Here is a 20,511-nt window from a genome sequence, read left to right as displayed (position 1 = left end):
GAGCCACCCAGGCACCCCTTAAGCGTCCAACTCTTGATCTCAGGTTCATGAGTTGGGCTCCATGTTGGGCATGGAGGCTACTTAAAAAATTAAAAAAAGGAGAGATGAGTAAATTCTAAAGTTTATATGAAAAAGCAAAGACCCAGATTGGTCAATACAGTATTGAAGGAGAAGAACAAGGTCAGAAGACTTAACACTACCTGATTTCAAGATTTACTATAAAGGTACAGTAATCAAGCTATGTGGTGGTAAAAGAATAGATAAATAGGCCTGTGGAATAGAACACATAGCCAGAAGTAGATCTACATTAATAGAGTCAATTGATCTTTGATAAAAAAGCAATCCAATGGAGATAAGATAGGCTTTCCAACAAATTGTGCTAGAACACTTGGATATATACAGGAGAAAAAAAAAAAAGAATCTAGACACAGACCTTATACCCTCACAAAAACTAATTCAAAATGGATCACAGACACAGGTGTAAAATGCAAAGCTAAAAAATTCGTAGAAGAGGGGCGCCTGGGTGGCTCAGTCGGTTGAGTGTCTGACTTCGGCTCAGGTCATGATCTTATGGTCTGTGAGTTCAAGCCCCGCATCGGGCTCGGTGCTGACAGCTCAGAGCCTGGAGCCTGCTTCACATTCTGTGTGTCCCTCTCTCTCTGAACCTCCCCGTTCATGCTCTGTCTCTCTCTGTCTCAAAAATAAATAAACATTTAAAAAAAAATTCGTAGAAGATAAAATAGGAGAACCTCTAAGTGATCTTGAGTGTGGAGATCACTTTTTGGATACAACACCAAAAGCATAATCCATGAAAAAAATAACTGATAAGCTAGACTTCATTAGGATTCAAAACTTCTGTTCTACAAAAGAAAATGTCGAGAGAATGAGAAGGCCCATACTGCTACAGACTGGAAGAAAATATTTACAAAAGACACATCTGAAAAAGGACTGTTTTCCAAAATTTACAAAGAATTCCTAAAACTCAGCAGTAAGAAAACAAACAACTGAATTAAAAAGTGGGCAAGAGACCAGACACCTTACCAAAGAAGACAAACAGATGGCATATAAGCATAGAAAAAGATGGTTCACATAATATGTCATCAGGGAAATGCAAATTAAAACAACAATGAAATACCCCTACGCACTTTTAGAATGACCAAAATCCACAACACTGTCAACAAATGCTGGTGAGAATGTGAAGCAATGGGGGTCTCATTCATTGCTGGTGGGAATCAATATGGTAAAGTACTCTGGAAGACAGTCTGGCAGCTTCTTACAAAACCAAACATATTTGGGGGGCCTGGGTGGCTCAGTCAGTTAATCTTTTGACTCTTGGTTTCGGCTCAGGTCATGATCTCATCATTTGTGAGTTCAGCCCCACATCAGGCTCTGTGCTGACAGCTGGGGATTCTCTCTCTCCTTCTCTCTCTGCCCCTCCTCTGCTGGCATGTGCTCTCCTTATCTCTCAAAATAAATAAATAAACTTAAAAAAACAACAAAAACTAAACATATTCTTAACATATGATCCAGCAACCATGCTTCTTGGTATTTGCCCAAAGTCACTGGAAGCTTATATGCACATAAGAACCTCGACAGGGATGTTTATGGTGGCTTTATTCATAATTGCCAAAACATGGAAGCAATCAAGATGTCCTTCAGAAGCTGAGTGGATACATAAACTGGCACATCCAGACAATGGAATATTATTCAATGCTAAATAGAAATGAGCTATCAAGTCATGAAAAAACAGGGAGGATATTTAGGTGTATATTATTAAAAGAAAGAAGCCAATCTGAAAACCCTTTATATTGTATGATTCCAACTATATGACATTCTATAAAGGCAAAGCTATGGTGAGAGTAAAAAGACCTGTGGTTGCCAGGGATTGAGGCAAGGTGGGGGGTGGGCAGCAGAGGATAAACAGGTGAAACATAGAGGAATTTTAGGGCAGTGAAAATGAATATATGAACAGAGATATATCATTATACATTTGTCCAAACCCAAACAATACCAAGAGTGAACTGCAAACTGTATACTTAGGGTAATTAGGATGTATCAAAGTAGGTTCAACAATTGTAATAAATGTACCTTTCTGGTGGGGATATTGATAATGAGGGAGTCTATGCATGTGGGGGGCCATGGAGTATATGGGAAATCTCAGTACCTTCTTTTCAATTTTGCTCTGACCTAAAGCTACTCCCTCTAAAATAAAGTTTTAATAAAAGGACATACAATTGCATTGTTCTCAAATTCTACCTTCCACAAAACACTAGAACACAGTTCAGGCAAGTTCTCTGACACCAAGGATTGCCTCCCCTCCAGTTTCCAAAAGCATGTTCCTCATTTTCATTTGAAACGTCTTTGGAATACCCTTAATGTCCATATTTCTAGTATGAACCTCAAAACGCTTCCAGCATGTACTCAGTACATAGTTCCAGAGCTGCTTCCACATTTTTAGATATTTGTTACAATAGCACCCAAAGCTAGCACCAAAATATGCATTACTATTCTTGGGTTGCTATAATAACAACAACCCAAACCCCATAGACTAGGTAGCTTAAAAAACAGACATTTAATATCTTACAGTTCTGGAGGCTGGAAGTATGAGATCAGAATGTCAGCATGGTGAGGTTCTAGTGAGAGCTCTCTTTCTCTTCCTATAAGGGCACTAAACCCACCATGAGGGCCCTTCCCTCATGACCTCATCTAAACGTAATTACCTCACAAAAGCCCCATCCCCAAATACCATAACATTGGAGGTTAGGGATTCAACACATGAATTTTGGGAGAACACAGTGCAATCCACAGTGATAATAAGCCTCTTGAAATCCATGTTGTTATTTAAACAAATACAGAAAGGAAATTAATAAAATAATTCATCTATTCATATTTAAATGAATGACATGGAGTATTATACTTTCTTGAAACACATATTATTTCAGGGGAAAGCTTACCATAAAATAAATTTTCTAGTATGTAAAATACCACAAACATTTACATTTGCTATCTGCCAGCTGGTATCTTATATATAATTATTTAACATCTACTACAAAACATTTAAAAGATATTCTAAAAGGTGTTTTTACAGGTAAAGCTGCATTTTCTTTTATAATATGGTTCTGGTAGTTTGCTTCTATGAAACAATGCTGTTTAAATCCACATGATGACACGTATGTGGCTATCAAGGAGTTTCCACAGTTATGATACAATTAAGTAATATTACTAGAACAAAAGAGGGTAACATTTACACCTTGTTATTCTTAAGACTTGAGACTCATTTGTCACATGTTTCAGCTGAATTATGAGTAAGGCTCTTAGGTCAAAGAACTGAGCATTTAAACTGGAAAAGATAGTCTGTCAATATTATTAGCTTTAACAGTCTATTCCTTGATGCTTACTTTTGCAATACACAATGGAATATGTTAGAAAAAAGAAAACACAAGTTTTAATTAGAAGTTAATTTTAGGAAAATTAACTTTAACTATATTTTACTTTGTTGAATTTAATAATAATTGAAGTTCAGTGCTTTGTCTAACAGTAGGTTCTATACACCTAAAAGTGTTAGGGGTGCCTGGGTGGCTCAGTCAATTAAGCATCTAGCTCTTGATTTCAACTCAGGTCATGATCTCATAGTTCATGAGATTGAGCCCTCTGCCAGGCTTTGGAGACTGCTTAGGATTCTCTCTCCTTCTCTCTCTCTGCTCCTCCCCAGCTTGTGCATGTGCTATCTCTGTCTCTCAAAATAAATAAATAAACATAAAAAATGATTAAAATGTTATATAGCTATTACACTTTACCATTATTTATTACATAAATAATTGTTATGTTGGTAGATTTTATTAATTTGAATGGAGAATGGTTTTTATTATATTATTCTGTCAACCATGAATGTATTGTTCAGTAAAAGCCATGTAGATACTACTATTTGTTGGTATATTTTCCTATTTAAAACTAACATTAAAAAGAGTTTTACTGATATATAATTCACATACCACATTATTCACCCATTTAAAGTGTAAAATTCAATGGTTTCCAGTATATATTCACAGATACATTCAACCACTATCATAGTCAATTTTAGAACATTTTCATCACTTTAAGAAGAAACCCACATACTTCAGCAATTGCTACCATATTCTTATTTACCCCCAGCCCAAAGCAAACATGAATCTACTTTCTATCTCTATAGATTTACCTATTCTGGGTATTTCATATATATGGAATCACAAAATATGTGGTCTTTTCTAACTTGCTTCTTTCACTAAATATGTTTTTAAGTTGCACCCATGTTGTAACACATATCAATACTCATTGTTTTTTATGGTTTAATAATATTCCATTGTATGTATATACCACAATTTATACTTTCAACAACTAATGGACATTTAGGTTATTTCTACCTTTTGCTTATTATTAGTAATGCTGCTATGAACGATACTGCCTTAATATTTACTATCCACTTGTACAAAGCCTTATGTGAGACAGAGGCAAGTACTTAGGCTTTCTCATTTCTTACCTGAGTATTCACAAAGCTCTATGAATGTATGTGTCCTCCAGATTCCCAGGAAGATGTCATAGCCTTTTGAAACTTTTATGGACATCTCATTTCCCAGTTTTCCTTTTAAGCTATTTGGTTAATATACTGTTTGACCTTAACTGGAATCTATCACCTCAGGCAGCTTGAAGTTAAAACACTTGCCTGTAATTGTTTTGACAATCCTATACCCACCAAACCTGCTAAGAAGGCTGCTCACAATGACTGGGATCAGAGACAGCTTTTCAACTGGGGTCTTCCAGGAAAGCATCAGACAGGTCAAATGATGACAACTATTTGGGAATCAGGCTTTGCAGGGGCTCTAGTTCCATTCCGTTTCTTCTGGTAGTTGCCAGGCTGCATGGGGGACATGAACCATCTTTATTCCCAGGATACTGCTGAGCTAGGATAGTAGGGAATGGGACCAAGGCAAATTAAAATGCCATACAGTGTCCTGTTCTTATTTAGATTCAGCTGTTTTTCTTGAAGAACACTCCCTAGACTGTTGCAAGTCTTTGGTTAATTTCCAGAATTTCCTAGAGGAATTATAAGTGTTCCTCAATGTACATAGAAAGTCTCAAAAAATGCTTTGTAGTTTTCATGTAATATGCTTTTATTTGATCTCCAAGGAACATATGGCTTAGAAAATGAAGGAGCATGAGGCAGGCTGAGGGGTAAAGCACAAGCTAGCACCTCCTCCACACCCCACCACCCCAGGTGGGATCTGAGTGATATTCCTTGGACACTCCTGGCTGCCCAAGAACAAAGGAAAGGGGTTTAAGTACTTGCCATGGTGATGTGGGAAACTAAAGCAAACGAAAAATTAAATTCCCTTACTGCCTACAGCCCACTGACAAGGCCTTGAACCGGGCAGAGTGACCGTCCTCCAGGAGCTCAGCTGTCTCGATGATGACAGTTTGCCAGGGACAAAAGAGAACCTTAGCTTAACATTATCCCAACCTCGAGGACCTTGCAAGTCAACTTCCATTATCTCAACTCCCCCAAGATATATGCTGGCAATCATACTCCAAGCTTATGGCCCCCCAGATATGCATCTAAAGGGTCTCATGACTGAGGTTTTATTAAATGGTAATAAATGGCATTTTCCTAGCAACAGCTAGCCCCTGAAGGTCCTGGAAACCTTGCTCCCAAGATTCCTTAGAGACTTACCCTATCCCTGACCCCCTCCCAACCTGAGGGTATATAATGAGTTACTGTCACAACCCCATGCAGTTCTTCCTGCCCATGGGTCCGGTCCCCATGCTTTAGTAAAATCACCTTTTTGCATCAAAGATGTCTTCAAGAATTCTTTCTTGCTTGTTGGCTCCAGACCACCCCATCACCCCAAAACTTCATCAGAAAATTTGTGACTCCCTTGATCCATCAAGTGTCTTAGAATTATTACATGGATCCTTACTTAGAAGATTAGGTTCTGCACAAAGTGCTATGAAGATGTTGATTCCCAATAATGTTTGCTTGTTTTTAAATTTCTTTTATGGAGGAATAATCATCAAAACCTTTATGCTAATAGCGATACATGTTACAATGTGGATGAATGTTTAAAACATTATGAGAAGCGAAAGATGCCAGGCACCAAAAGCCACATATTCTAAGATTCCATCTGTATGAAATGTCTGGATAGGCAAATCTTGAAGGGAAGCAGATCCTGCCATCCCAAGATATGTCTCTTTGGCATAAGGATTGTTTTGAGCTAAAGGCAACCAAAACCCAGCAGATTCAAGAAAAACTCTTTATCCATTCCTTTCAATTGCCTAAATTTACACTGGAAAGCAAGTCTTACCAGGAAGAGAGATATTATCAGAAATACTTTTTTACCTAAGAAATTTATCTACATAACAGAACAACCTTTGTTTTCCAAACATCTCCTCTAGACTTCCTGTGAAAGTCCTCCCTCCCTTTGTATCCCACACCTCCACCCCTTTCCTTAGCTCAGGACGTTATATAAACTTCAATTATCTAGCTGCCTTTTGGGTCTCATTTTTTTATGGGGCTTGCATATACATGAAACTAAAATTTTTTTCTTCTATTAATCTGTTTTATGACAACTTAATTATTAGACAAGCCAAAGAACCTAGAAGGGAAGAAGGAAAATTTTTTCTGCCCATACAACTATATAGACAGAGTGTAGATTAGTAGTCGCAGAGAGCTAGCAGAGATGGGAGAAGGATGATGGATAAAAGGTACAGGGTACCTTTATGAAGTTAGGAAAATGTTCTAAAATTGATTTTGGTAATAGTTGCACAATTTTGTCTATATTGTAACAACCATTGAATTAAATAAGAGAATTTTATGGTATGTGAATTATATGTCATTAAAGTTATTACAAAAAAAAATTAATAGTGGGTGATTTAAATACTTCACTCTCCATAACTAACAGACCTAGACAGAAAATCAGCAAGAATATCGAAGAGTTGAACATCATTATTAACCAACTAGACTCAATAGATATATAGAGAACACTCAATCCAACAACAGCAGAATACACATTGTTTTCAAGTGCACATGGAATATTCTGCCATATCTACTATTTGTTAGGCCAGAAAATAAGTCTTAATAAATTTTTAAAATCCAGATGGTAGAAAGTAACTCTCAGTGTAAGTTTGGAACATGGGTCAGATCTGGTTTATTAGGCTACTTTGGGAATGAAGCCAGAGACAGTTCTTATTAGTATAGCTACTATAATAGTAATCCTTTATAATTAAAACATTTACTAAGTATTGCTTGAATCAAAGCACTAGATATTAGAAGTAGAAAATTAAGCATAATTTAAAATTATGTATGACAGTGATTTAAAAATTACTTTCTAGGGGCGCCTGGGTGGCTCAGTCGGTTAAGCAGCCGACTTCGGCTCAGGTCATGATTTCACGAAATGTGAGTTCGAGCCCTGCATGGGGCTCTGTGCTGACAGCTCAGAGCCTGGAGCCTGTTTCAGATTCTGTGTCTCCCTCTCTCTGACCCTCCCCTGTTCATGCTCTGTCTCTCTCTGTCTCAAAAATAAATAAATGTTAAAAAATAAATAAATAAATAAAAATAAAAATTACTTTCTACATTGATGAATTCTGACAAATTTTCAACAAAACATTTTTTATACAAGCAAATACCTTTAAGAATGGAGACTTAAGGAACAATCTTTTCCTTTCCATGTGCTTTAGGATTAAATTATGATAACCAGCAGTAAGTTATAATATGTCTACAAATTATTGCAGAAAATTCAAAAAGCATAGGTAAATTATGAGAACACATTAAAATAGATATTTATGTTAAATTCTTCACATTTTATACTAGTATTTGTAAAGAGGAACTGAGGCAATTACTATTTAATAATTTGATTTATAATGATAAATTCTAAGTTTTAGACATGGGCAAATTAAGTGAGATAAATGCATTAATGAAGCCTGTCCTTAAAATGTTATAACACAACAATGAACAGGAACAACACATGTAAAACAAAATATCCACCTTGATAATATAGTCTATTATAATTGATTTTTAAGGTTCCTTTACCTTTATTGTCTGTCTGCTTGTCTGATATCGTTGATCAGATACTTGTTGCTGCTGAAGGAGTTTTTCATTTATTTCTTTATATTCTTTTACAGACAATTCCGCTGTTTTTTTGGCATTATGAAGTATGCTGTTTTGTTGTTGTAAAGATACAATACGTTCTCGTAATAAAATAATATTGCTATTTGACTTCTGGGGAGTTATATTTTTCCACTTTTCTCTGTTAACTATACAAAAAGAATTTTCATAATATTTTTAAAAATACATTAAATTAAAAAGACACTGTTAATTTCATATACATTCTTACCTCTGGTAGGAACTGTTGTATGAGAACTCTTTTGTATACTACCATTCTTCTTTTGAAAAGTTGGCTTTCTGGCATTCTTGCAATGAAAATAATCCTAAATTTGAAAGTTTTAATAAAAATTACATTATTACTCAATAACAACTTCAAGTGAATGAACATAGTAAATAATATTTCTTTACCTAAAAATATATTTATTAAAATATATATATATATTTATTTATGCAAACTCAAAAAAATCTAAACAAATTCTATAATTGATACCAAGAACTTATAAATGAACATAAATGTGCATTAAAGTTGACTTATCAACTAGCAGGCAGAAGATACAAATACAATCAACCCTGAATTAGTAGGAATTTAACCTGTGGACAGTTTCAAAATCCAGGAGTAAATACAGTAAAAACAACAAAATTAAAATAAGAATAATTTAATATCTTATTCTCTGGGAACCTAGGTCCTTTTGTCAAATACTATTATCTGTTGCATGGAGACTGATTAATCCCTTCTGACAAATAAAGCTGACAAATGCTGATGGTAATAAAGTAACTTTCCTTTAAATTGTATGTTTTCCTCAGGACATTCTAAAATGAAGACATGACTTTTGTTCCAAAATATTTCACCAATTTTAAAAAGGATTGGAGGCAGGGGAGAGGGTAGGAGAAATGAGGAAAGGGAGTCAAAGGTAAAAGAAAAAAATTAATTTACTTGTCACAGTCAGCATTCCATTCTGGGATATGGATACAGTTTTATAGCCCATTTACACAAGTATTATTGAATATTAGGACTCCTAGAAACCATCTAATGCTTTATATATTTTTAGTATTTTTCATTGTATGTGTATATGTAAAGCTCTATATACCATTATTCAAAATGATATGTGTTCTCTGGGGAAAAAAATATCCATAAATGCAGGAAAAGAAAATAAGTGACCAGAAAGCCTATTGCCTGGAAATAACCATGGTCAAAATTTTAGGATATTTTCATCTAGGTTATTCTGGAGAATGAACAAAAATGGCATTATACTATTCATATTATATTGAGTTTGCTTTTTACCTTTACTATACCAGAAACATAAGATAGTGTTTTGATATTTTGAAACACAAATTAAAAAAAAATTTTTTCTTATCATTGCCCCAGGAATTTCAGATTTGTAATTAGAGATGCCAGCAGATTAAAAATTTTTAAAAGCGCTTCTCCAAAGCAAAAATTTAAATAGGAACATGTTTCTAAAGTATTATAAATCATACTACTAAAATATGTGGTCATATCTAAGAATTTATTGGCTGGGAAACAGGTACATTACCAATCTAGAAAATTCTTTTAAAAAAGGATTTTTTTTTTCAGAGATCCCAATTCCAGAAAAAATAATTATAATAAAAATGGTAGAAAAAAATAAATTTTATCCAGTGTTACTTTGACAATGAGCCAAATATTTTATCTAAGATAGGGTTTTCCTTTAAACCAATTACTTTTCCTTTGAACTTGTTTCATTCTCAAAATGTTTGTTTTTGAAATGCCTCATTTGAACTTTTTTAGAACCAGTATATCAGATATATATATTTTTAAATGTTTCATTGTTATATTAGGCCTTAAGAGCCAGTCATGACACTATAAAAATGTCCCAGACAGAACTACAAAATTACCAGTATTCGTCACCAGACCTGATAGCAAGTTAACTGGATCTAAATTAAAAAGAACCATTTCTAGTATTATTACTTACTAAAATTTCAGAAAAAATTTTAAAAATTTTAAACTTTGAAATCAACACACTTAAAGTGTCTTTTTAATATGGAAAAATGTTAAAGGAAACTCAAAGAACTCAAGATGAGAAATTTGAAGAAGCAAACCTAGGATATAGTATGTATCAATAATTTGCATCTTTTTTTTTTTTGCTGAGTAGTATTACATGGAATGGATGTATCACAATTTACCATTCAACTATGGAAGAAAATTTTGGTTGTTGTCAGTTTTTCAGGTATTAGAAATAAAGTTGTTATGACCATTCACATACAGGATTTTGGGGGTAAACGCAGATTTTCATTTCTCTGGGATAAGTGTCCAAGAGAGAAATAGTTGGGTTGTATGATGTGTATGATTTGTTCTTTTCTTTTTTTTTTCTTTTAAAGAAACTGCCAGTTGTTTCTCAGAGTGGGGTACCACTTTATATTATTATATGTGAGATCCAGTTTCTCTGCATCCTTGCCAGCATTCTGTTGTTTCCCAACAAAATCTTTATATATACAAAGTATGAGTCATTTGTCACATATATGGTTTGTAATACTTCCTTCCAGTCTATAGCATGTCTTTTTATCCTCTAAAGAGGTCCTTTCATGGAGCAAAATTTCTTAATTTTAATGATGTCTAACTTATTGATAATTTCTTTTAGGGATCATGCTTTTGATATCATCTCTAAAAATTATTCAGCAAGCCCTAAGTTCTGAAGATTTTTCCTTATGTTTCCCTGTAAAATTTTTATGATTTAATGTTATACACTTATATCTGTGATCCATTGCAAGCTAATTTTTGCACAAGGTGTGAGGTTCAGATATAGGTTCATTTTCTTGTCTAGGGATATCCAATTAATTACTCCAGCATTATTTATTGAAAAGACCATCCTTCCTCTATTGAATTGCTTTTGCCTCTCTGTCAAAAATCAGTTGTTTATACTTGTGAATTCATTCTAGATTCTGTATTCCATTATGTAAAAAATAAACCTTTCTTCCTCTCATGGTGGGCGTTTGTTGTAATCAGTCTTGACATGACACTGAGTGGTAGGAATTGATGTCACAATCTTCACAAAATACTTATTTCTTATTAAAATTTCCATTTGGTTCTTTTTTTATATCTTCTATTTCTTTGTTGAGACTTTCCATTGCATTCTTGAGATGTTCTATTTTTTCATTTGTTTCAAGTCTGTTTGTGACAGTTTGTTGAAACATTTTTATGATGTCTTCTTTAAAATGCTTGTCATGTAGTTCCAACATCTGTGTCATCCTGTTATTGGCTTCTGTTGATTGTCTTTTCATTCAAGTTGAGCTTTTTCTGATTTCTTGGTATAATGAGTAATTTTCCATTGTATCCTGGACATTTTGCCTATTTTATTTTAAGACTCTGGATCTTATTTATTTCTTCTAGCAGGCCTCCTCTTATACCACATTGGTGGAGCAAGGGAGCACCACCTCATTACTGCCAACTGGGAATGGGAAGTCCCCACCAAAGAGGTTGGGAGGAGCACCTCATTACTGCTTGGTGGAGGTGAAAGTTCAAATTCCCCAAAGGTTGATGCCATCCTGCCTGGGAGATGGAGCATGGACTTGTTTCTGCTCCTCACTTAGAGTCCAATGACAAAGTGGGGAGTGGGGAGTGAGAGGCTTTATAGATACAGGAGGTGTGACAGTCCCCATCTCTGCCCTTGGCTTTTGAAATCACCCTGCAAGGGAGAGGGTCATCTTTTCACTGATGGATGAACTCAGACGTCTAGCTCCTTATATGGCCTCTGATGACAAGATGGCAGGGAGTCATTACCATTGGCTCTTCATTTTGTCTTCTCTAACACCACCCTGATGGGTGGAGGAGAAGTTGGGGGTGACTCCTTAGAGCCAGGTGAGAGTAAAAGCCTAGGTTCCCCACTAGGTCTTTATCAATGTGAATAGAGGTAGGTTTGCAATTTTTTCTGTGGTATTTGGGTAAAGTAGGGTGATTACTGTGTAAAAATTTTCTATCTTGCTTGGCTGCCCCTTTCTTGGTCCTTTAACAAGAGAGAACAGGGTTTTATTGGGGCCTTTCATCATTTGATGAAAGTGTTTCCGGGTGGCAGGTTTATTCAGCATCTAGGCTGGGATATATGAGGCAGAATTAAAACTCATAAAACTCACCAATCATATTGTTCCTTAAGTCTTGTGATTCCTAACTAGTCTTCTTAAGAAATTATTAAAAAGTTGAGTATTTTCACTGTATACTTCACAGAAAAAAAATTTTTTAAGGATGCAAATTAAATTATTAGCAACAAAAATAAGTTATGAAACATAAGATAAAATTAAAAACATAGCTTATAATCAAGGAACACTGTTTCATATACCTTTGGGGTCTTGCCATCTGTGTTTGAATATATTCGTACCATTTCTTTTCCTTGCGTTTGGCTACCTTCTGTTTGGTCACTTTGTTTCTGGTCTCTTCCATCTTCTCTAGAACTTATTTTCTGGGATGTTTCTACAACAATTGTTCCTAAATTTTGAGAGGTCTGTGCTTCGGGATCACTGCTTTTGGGAAAAAGTGGGGAACATGAAACGCAAGAAGAAGAGTTGTTAAATGTACCCATTTTAAGTTCAAGATCAAATACTGTTCTAGCACATATTGCACTTAAAGCTAGAAGTTTAATTTGAACATTTACTGGTCCTCTAAATTAAGAAAAAAATTAGTCTAAACATGTTTTACAGTCTGTTATTTCTGTTAATTCTGTACATGACCTCAAACTTACTAAGACGAATAAATAAGTACAAGTAGGACTTCTTTAATTAACCTGATGGGACATCCACATTGGTGACTGAATTTGAACACTACTTACACAGAGACCTACTACTGCAGTAGAATGAGCAGCCTTAAGCAAGCACTGGCCTGGGACTAGAGTTCTGACTATATGGCCATTTCAGTTACTTACTGTCTCTGGACCATGTTTCTTCACCTGATAAATGTTATATTGCATCAGTGATCCTGATTTTTTTCACAACCAAATATCCTCTTTATTACAATTCCCTTCGGTATACCGTATTTGAAAAGTATATCTAGCAAAGAAAAAGAGTATGCCTATTGAAAAACAATTCAACATCTTATTTACTTGTCATCTAAATGAAAAGAAAGTAAATGCCAAAAAGAAGTGTTTTACAAAATTGTAAAATCTCATCAACAATTAGAATATCTAGTACCAAATGCCTGGTAGTGCCACTTCTGTAGTATTTCTACTAAGTGTTAACTTGGGAAGCACATGTTTTAATGCTGCCAGGATTGGAGCACTTACTACTTTCTGGGCCAGGGCAGAAAGCTTTAACGTTTCTCACGGGAAAGTTTTCCCGGAGTCTGAGACAAGTTTTGAATCTCCGAGGCTTTCAGCCACTGATCTCAGTTCCATCTCTTATGTCCACTCATCATTCAGTAAAATGTCCATTCATCATTCATTGCTAAGCACCAATTATGTGCCAGGCACTCTTCTAAGCACAAAGGATAAAGTACAAGGAATAAAGGAGACAAATATCTCTGCCCTTATGTAGCTTTCATCCTAAAGGGGTGGGTTCAGATAACAAGAAAAATAAGTAAAATTATGTTAATAGTTTGTATTAATGAGAAGGAAGATTGATTGAAAGTGCTGAGGTTGAGTAGAACATTCAAGTAAGTCTAATTCCTTTTCCACATGGATGATCTCTTAAATATTTGGATATGGTCATTTGATGCTTGAAACATCTCGTAAAAAAAACATCCCTAGCTTATTCAAACATTCCTATTATGTGTGCTTTTGAGATGTTTTTTCACCCTGGTCACTCCACCTTATCTTGATGGAGCATTATGTCCAGAATTCAATTTCATATTCCAAGGATACTATGTGAATTACTTAGTACAATTTTTGGTAGATGCAGACTAAAATTATGCAAGCTTTCTGGAATGTACATTGTACTGTAGACTCAAACAAGATTTAATTAAAACTTCCTAAAATATTTTTATGTATACTATTGCAAAGTCCCATATTTTCCCCATTGTATAGTTGAGCAACTGGCTCTTCCAGCTAAGTAATGGACCCTGTAGTCTTCTGTGTAACTCTATCTTCCCAGTCTATTGCTATCTTTGGGGATTTTTATTCTATTTTGTAAAGTACTTTTTACCCCTTTCTCATGTCATGTTATCCACAAGTTTGATAAACATGGTTTGTTGAAATTCTGTTTTTCAAGGTATGAACAACTCTTCCTGAAAATCACCCGTCACTGAATTGGGCACTGATAAGTTATTTGTGTATCAGGACCCACAAAATGCAGGCTGTGCCAGTGGCCTGGCCTCTATCAGAAATCTGAACTAAGTGAGCTGCATTTATAGTAAACACCTGTTCTGAATAATAGTAATTTGCAATAGCTGAACTTTTTGTTTCATGGAAGAAAGCTTTATTAATTATAAGGGAAAGGAAATATAAGGAATTAAGCAACTATAGTAAACATAAAGAGGGAGAGAAGTGTAGAGAAGAACAAAGAAGGCTTAATACATCAAATCATGTACTCACAATATCCAACTTTCTGGCTAGGGAAGCCCTGCAATGAACTGCCAGGTTGGAGGCCCGGTTGAGGGTCCTGGGTGATTGAGGGTCCTGGGCCAGCGTCCTCCCCTCAGGTAAGACTTCCAACTAGATATTCCAGCCAGGGTGATATATATACTACCCATGTGTGATTTATGATTAGTCATTAAGTTTGCCTAAGTGCAGTCCAGAGCGAGCTGGTTTTTCTCTGTTTCTCTTATCATATCTCACAATCTTAGGAGGCTGGGTGTCTGCATAGTCCTCTTCCCTCCCTGATCCATTCCAGGGGGCCAGCATGGTCTGGCTCAAGGAGGAGAGGCAAGTTAATCCCTCCTGGCATCAGAAACAGAAGGGCCAGTTCCAATCCTGAGGCCAGATATGGAAAGCCAACAAAGCCCTCCATGATTGTGTATGTGCAGATCTAGGCAGAAATGCGTGACAGGTCACACAAAACAACGTCTATACAGAACACCTCACTGTCAAGGAAACCTAATACACACCAATCACAATCCTCCAACACAGCTTTAGCTAACTTACTTTACTCTACAGACCAGGACATACTGGTCATATAAAAATCAATCAATCAATCAATCAATCCCTAACCTCCCAGCCAACCAATCAATCCCTAACCTCCCAGCCAACTATGCCCTGTTTCTGCATTGCTTCTTCTATAAAATCCTTCTTGCCCAAAACCCTTAGGAAGAGTGCACCATAGATTGCTAGGCAGTATACTCCCTCATTCCATGGATTGTTTTCACTTGAATGAAGGACTTTACACTCATTTCTAAACTGTATTATTTTTGTCATTTGATAGCATGTTTTTGTAATACTGCTCAACTATGAAAGATAGTCATAAATATATAAATACTAACAAGGTCATAATTATATAATAAAGTATTTTATATTCATATATGAAGGACAAAGTTCTGCTTTTCTCAGTATTCAAGTAAATTTCTTATATTTCAGACTATGAAAAGCTAAAAGAAATAGAATGTTCTAAAGTCCTGAAGGTCCACTGTGGGATTTATAATTGTTTGAGTATTTTTTTGCAGCTGAGTGATTCCTGAGAGTGTTCTGTCAGGCAGGAAATATAACACTTAATCCTCACAATGTAAAATCAAGTTCACTGCTAAGCAACTTAAATGACAATCTTATGTTTTAAGAGATATTGTATGATTCATCTCCCAAAATATGTGACCATCTATCTGCACGTGTACCAATACGATGAAATTAGAACTGACTGTGTTACTTAGCTTTCATGTATCTATTCACACATACATACTCACGCATGAGTAAACCGCACCACTTCTATTATGAAGAGTGTGGTAGTATCAACTGGTGAGACATAATTAGCTGAAACTAGGATTTCCTTGAAGACAGATAAATGATTAGTGGGTTTTAAGCTGAGTAGGATTTTATCTCTAATGGCTTTTGAGAACAAGGAAGAAAACCTTAGGAGTCAAAAAGAAATGGGAATGCAGATTCATCCTTCTTCCTCACCTTCATCAATTTGTTTTCAAGGTTTTTTGTTTTTTTTTAACCTGTATGAAGAAGAGGGCTTGACCCAATGATCATTTAAAACAGTGGTTCCTGGGGCACCTGGGTGGCTCAGTCGGTTGAAAGTCCAACTTTGGCTCTGGTCATGATCTCATGGTTTGTGAGTTCAAGCCCCTGCATGGGGCTCTCTGCTGTCAGTGCAGAGCCTACTTCAGTTTCTCTGTCTCCCTCTCTTTTTGCTCCTCCCCGACTTGCACTCACGCATGCCCTTTCTCTCTCTCTCAAAAATAAACAAACAGTTGAAAAACAAAAACAAAAGAGTGGTCCCCAAACTTGTCTACATATTGGAATCAGCTGGAGAGCTTAAAAAATAGTGAAGCTGTGGTAGAATCCCCTCCCTCAGGAATATGGTACGAAAAGACCTCAAGATAAGGGAAGGCAACCTGGCTGTGTGCATATGTGACGTCCCTCAGGTCCCTGTAACATGAGAGCACCCAATCAGCCTGTATGTTTATGCGTTACCCATATATGGGAGACAAAGAAATAGAAAATGCATAAAAGACTACACCACGTGGCATTCAGGGCTTAGCTATTCAGGTACAAACTCTCTGAGATCCATGTCAGCACAAATAAACTCGCTTCCTGGTAAGAAAAGCCTCGCTGTCATGACTCTTTGTGCAAGAGTCCTTCTACAAAGCTTGCATCCCACCACAGAAGTTATGATTTAATTATTCTGGGGTGTGGCCTATGTAGAGGCTGCTTTCAGGCAACCAACCTGAACAAAAGAAATCTGAGTGAGGATGAAGGGCCCACAGTGACCTCCAAACCCCCGGCTGAATACAAATAGGCCCATTAGGCAACTCACCCAAGGTATATGTAAGCCCTAGCTGACCAATGGGCTACTTACACTTGGGCACAGGTACCAAAAAAGGAAAATTCCATACATTCCCATACCTCCTCTCCTTCCCCATTTAACTACAGCCCCCCACCATTGTCTTGTGGGAGACAGTCTCTCCTTTGCTGTCCTGCCTGCTGCTCCCTTGTGGGGTATTCAGTAAACATCTCTCTCTTTTGTTCTGCCTTGAGTGAATTCTTTTACCACCTATACCCCCAGTTTCCACCCAATGGGGCTGCCCCACATTTGGTGGCCTCCATCCGATTGGAAAACCTCACATCTGAGCTTTGGAATCTTTATAAAATTCAGATAAATCTAATAGATGCAAACAAGTTTGAGAAAGACATTTTAAGATAAATTTCAGTTCTATGTCTCTGATTAAGAAATCTCCTACTTGTAAGGATGCCTTCCTCACTATACCAGCAAGAGATAGAGGACTCTAAATCCCTAGAAACTCTTACCAATGGCTAAGACAAGGACTTAAATCTGCATAACAACTTTGCCCTTGTATACTGTGCTTTTCCTGATAACCTCCTGTGACAGACTCCTCACTCTCAACATCTTTTGTCTTTAGCTGAAGATAGTTTCAAGGTGATGGCATCAGTCATTTGGGGGAGTTACTCAGTTTTCCTGGGTCTCTCCCATATAAATAAGAGGTATACATGTTATTAAACTTTTTCCTGTTAATCTGTCTTATATCAATTTCATTATTAGACCAAAGACTCTAGACTTAAGGAAGAAGGGAAAACATTTCTGCCCCTACAGTTTTGGCAACCTGTGAAGGGACCATCACGACTCACTCCAGGGATGCTGCAGCTGACAGATTCTGGATTCTGGGACACAAGCTGGCAGAAGTTAAGAATTCTTACCCATCAGTTTCCTGGATCTCTGCATGTAGGGTCTGATGGAAGTGAGAATGGTAAGAGTCCTTATCTAAATTTAGACTAGCAGGAGACAGTATTTGTGGAGCTTTTTGGTAAAATTTGGTCCTTAGGTAAAAATTTCTTATGAGCACTCTTGTTTTCTATTGATCCCTTTCCTCTCAGACTTGATAATTGCTTTCTTTTGTCTCTGTCATCTTATTCTGTGTCTTTAGAGCTTGGCTTTATGTCAGTGAGAATATTCTGTCTTTAAGTCTGTCACTGGCCAGACGAGAGATCCTTTGAATTGGAAAAACTTCTGTAATTGATTTTTTTTTTAATTTTTTTTAACGTTCATTTATTTTTGAGACAGAGAGACAGAGTATGAACGGGGGAGGGTCAGAGAGAGAGGGAGACACAGAATCTGAAACAGGCTCCAGGCTCTGAGCTGTCAGCACAGAGCCCGACGCAGGGCTCAAACTCACTGGCCGTGAGATCATGACCTGAGCCAAGTCGGACACTCAACCAACGGAGCCACTCAGGCGCCCCGAATTTTTTTTTTTTTAGAAAGCCCTTATCTTAAATAATTGTCTTATTGGTACCTATGGAAAGACCAAATTAAAAAGTGGACACAAAGAAGTGTAACAGCTAGCCCTAAGGATTTCCTTGACAATATAAAGAACAGAAATTATATTCAGAACGAAAATTAGAGTCCATATCTGTGAGAATGATTCATTTTTAGAAATACCAAATAAAAGTTGTGCTGTCTAGTTAACAAAAGGTTTACAACCTATTGGAAATATGTATGAACCCCCCCTCCCCCGACCAACAATTGAGTCCCAAGCCCTTAGACACTTCACTTCCTGGTTCTTCCCCACTCCATTTCATGGGCTTATTTTTCTCGGCTTTGCTATGAGCATGCGCCAAAGAACTGAAGTCTCTGTGTCACCTCAAGAATGTACATTTGTTCCAATCAGACTACTTTTTGCCTTACACAGGCATAGGCAATGTCAGGGTAAGGCTATCATCTCTGTAGCACTCAGCCAATGAGGAATCAGGGGAGGGACTTGCACACTAGGAGATAAATTGCCTTTCCAAGTGTGCTTGTCCATCAGACACCCGCTCTTGCAAGAACGTTGATTAAAGAAAGCCTTGCTTCACTGTGCTCCCAGTATCTGTGTCCCTCCTTTGATTGGGTCAGTGGGCTTATTTGTCACAATATCTAAAATAAATTCCACATTCTTCCACACCCATTTATCTCCAATTCCCTGTTCCTGGCCTTCTAGAATATCTTTCAGCTATCTGGGACTCTTGTTTAAATCTTCCCACCTCTCTGCAAGTTTCTACAAAACCAGAAATGTGGCTCTGGCAGCAATTCAGAGCTCACCGGTCACCAACCCTCAGACCTCACCTATTCAACTCAAACTGCTTGTAGTATTGGGACACTGGAAACAGAATTGTCCTGCACTTAAGAAAAAGGAAAAACTTAAATTACCCTGGACCTCTAATAAGAAGCAAATATGTCCCAAAAACTCCATCTTGGAGAAAACTTACTTTCTCTATGCCTTTGTGATAGAAGTTTTCTGTCCCCATCTTCTGCAGGACCTAAGAGACATTCTTTAAAATGCAAACATTGGGGATAAGTTTCTCATCAAAAAAGAAAAGGGAGGTGGAAATTTGGAAAATTGGGCAAATGAAATACTAAAGATCCAAGAGGTACCTAAAACAAAAGTCATTAAGGCGGACATAACTCCTACTATTTCCCTCTATCAGTCTTTACCTGAATGCTCACATTTCACTAATTCTTTGTCTGGACTGCCTTTCCACTCTGAAGAGACTATTAAACAGTTACCTTTTAAAACAAAATCACTTGCGACTGGGGGCAATACTCCTCAGCTATCTTCCACTCCTTGGTCAAAGGCTGAATTAAGAGCCATAGTTAAAGAATTTCTTGAACTAAGGGAGAACCCTCAAAAGTTGTTGTAAATGGGTTACTTCCTGTGATTGGTGGAAAGATTAAAAAAGCAGAATATTAGGGGTGTCTGGGTGGCTCAGTTGGTTAAGCATCCGACTTCAGCTCAGGTCATGATCTCATGATTTGTGAGCTTGAGTCCCATGTCAGGCTCTGTGCTGACAGCTCAGAGCCTGAAGCCTGCTTCAGATTCTATGTCTCCCTCTCTGCCCCTCCTCCCACTCCTGCTTGCGTGTGCTCTCTCTCTCTTTCTCTCAGAAAAATAAACATTAAAAAAAAATTTTAAAAAGCAGAATATTAGATCCACAAAAGTTTTCATAAATGGATTACCTCCTGTGATTTGGTGGGTAGATTAAAAAAATAGAAATTAGATGGGAAGCTATGAGTCTGACTGAATTTGTGAATAAAGCTGATATTCAGTGCTTGACAGGAATTTTTTTTAGGGCTTCTCTCCTAAACTAAATATACCCAGAGGGGAAGAAAAACATTCAACATAGTTGGATGGGTGTGACAGTTCTTAGATACCTTGTAGCAATTCTTTGAGGAATTCAAACAGCTGTCCTTGTTTTAAAACATCTAGTCTTTATAGGACCTTAGGTAAGGTTCCAGAAATAATTAAAAGTCCACCAATCCTTTTTACCATTCCCCAAACC

General features: G+C 36.7%; 1 protein-coding gene across 4 annotated transcripts in view; it reads right to left on the bottom strand.

The window, feature by feature from the left end:
- The window catches only part of CNTLN (centlein), a 311,923-nt gene that overhangs the window by 83,284 nt on the left and 208,128 nt on the right, over window positions 1-20,511 (bottom strand). For 3 of the 4 annotated variants that reach the window (XM_045043687.1, XM_011288695.4, XR_002148230.3), the window contains exons 16-18: window positions 12,442-12,622; window positions 8,364-8,457; window positions 8,060-8,283 (exon numbers count right to left, since the gene is read on the bottom strand). In XM_045043687.1, the coding sequence (XP_044899622.1) occupies window positions 8,060-8,283; window positions 8,364-8,457; window positions 12,442-12,622 (499 nt within the window). The remainder of the gene's footprint in view (window positions 1-8,059; window positions 8,284-8,363; window positions 8,458-12,441; window positions 12,623-20,511) is intronic. The other variant, XM_019816024.3, reaches the window with a different exon arrangement.

The sequence above is a fragment of the Felis catus genome, chromosome D4 (assembly GCF_018350175.1).
Source record: "Felis catus isolate Fca126 chromosome D4, F.catus_Fca126_mat1.0, whole genome shotgun sequence".
Taxonomy (NCBI): domain Eukaryota; kingdom Metazoa; phylum Chordata; class Mammalia; order Carnivora; family Felidae; genus Felis; species Felis catus.
This window is presented reverse-complemented; position numbering and strand designations above follow the sequence as displayed.